Source organism: Penaeus monodon, chromosome 33 (genome assembly GCF_015228065.2).
Source record: "Penaeus monodon isolate SGIC_2016 chromosome 33, NSTDA_Pmon_1, whole genome shotgun sequence".
Taxonomy (NCBI): Eukaryota; Metazoa; Arthropoda; class Malacostraca; order Decapoda; family Penaeidae; genus Penaeus; species Penaeus monodon.
The window spans coordinates 11250772-11251046 of NC_051418.1; the positions used below are offsets into that span (position 1 = coordinate 11250772).

The window sequence follows — 275 nt, forward strand, 5'->3', positions numbered from 1 at the left end:
TCTCTCTTCTTCTGTCACGTACTCCACTCTTTCGTGACAGGTCATGGAGAAGCTGCGCTCTGCCATTCTGCCGGAAGTGTTCACGGTTATCAAGGTGACCAAGAGCACGCTCGAGTTCCTGAGATTCGATGCGGAAATTGAGAACCGAAAGAATCTCCCTCAAGTCATCAGTAAAATTGACCAGAAAGTAAGTGCTGTTTTTAATTCATTTGTTTACTCATTTTCATGTATATGAAGTAAAGAGACTTCTGTTTTAATATTTATTTTTAGATATT

The 275-nt window shown here is 39.6% G+C and overlaps 1 protein-coding gene across 1 annotated transcript in view; it reads left to right on the top strand.

Annotated features, from left to right (window-relative positions):
- The window catches only part of LOC119594245 (A-kinase anchor protein 17A-like), a gene marked incomplete in the record, with an annotated part of 9101 nt that overhangs the window by 2954 nt on the left and 5872 nt on the right, over window positions 1–275 (top strand). Inside the window, 1 exon segment of the mRNA XM_037943314.1 lies at window positions 41–187. Within this exon segment, the coding sequence (XP_037799242.1) occupies window positions 41–187 (147 nt within the window).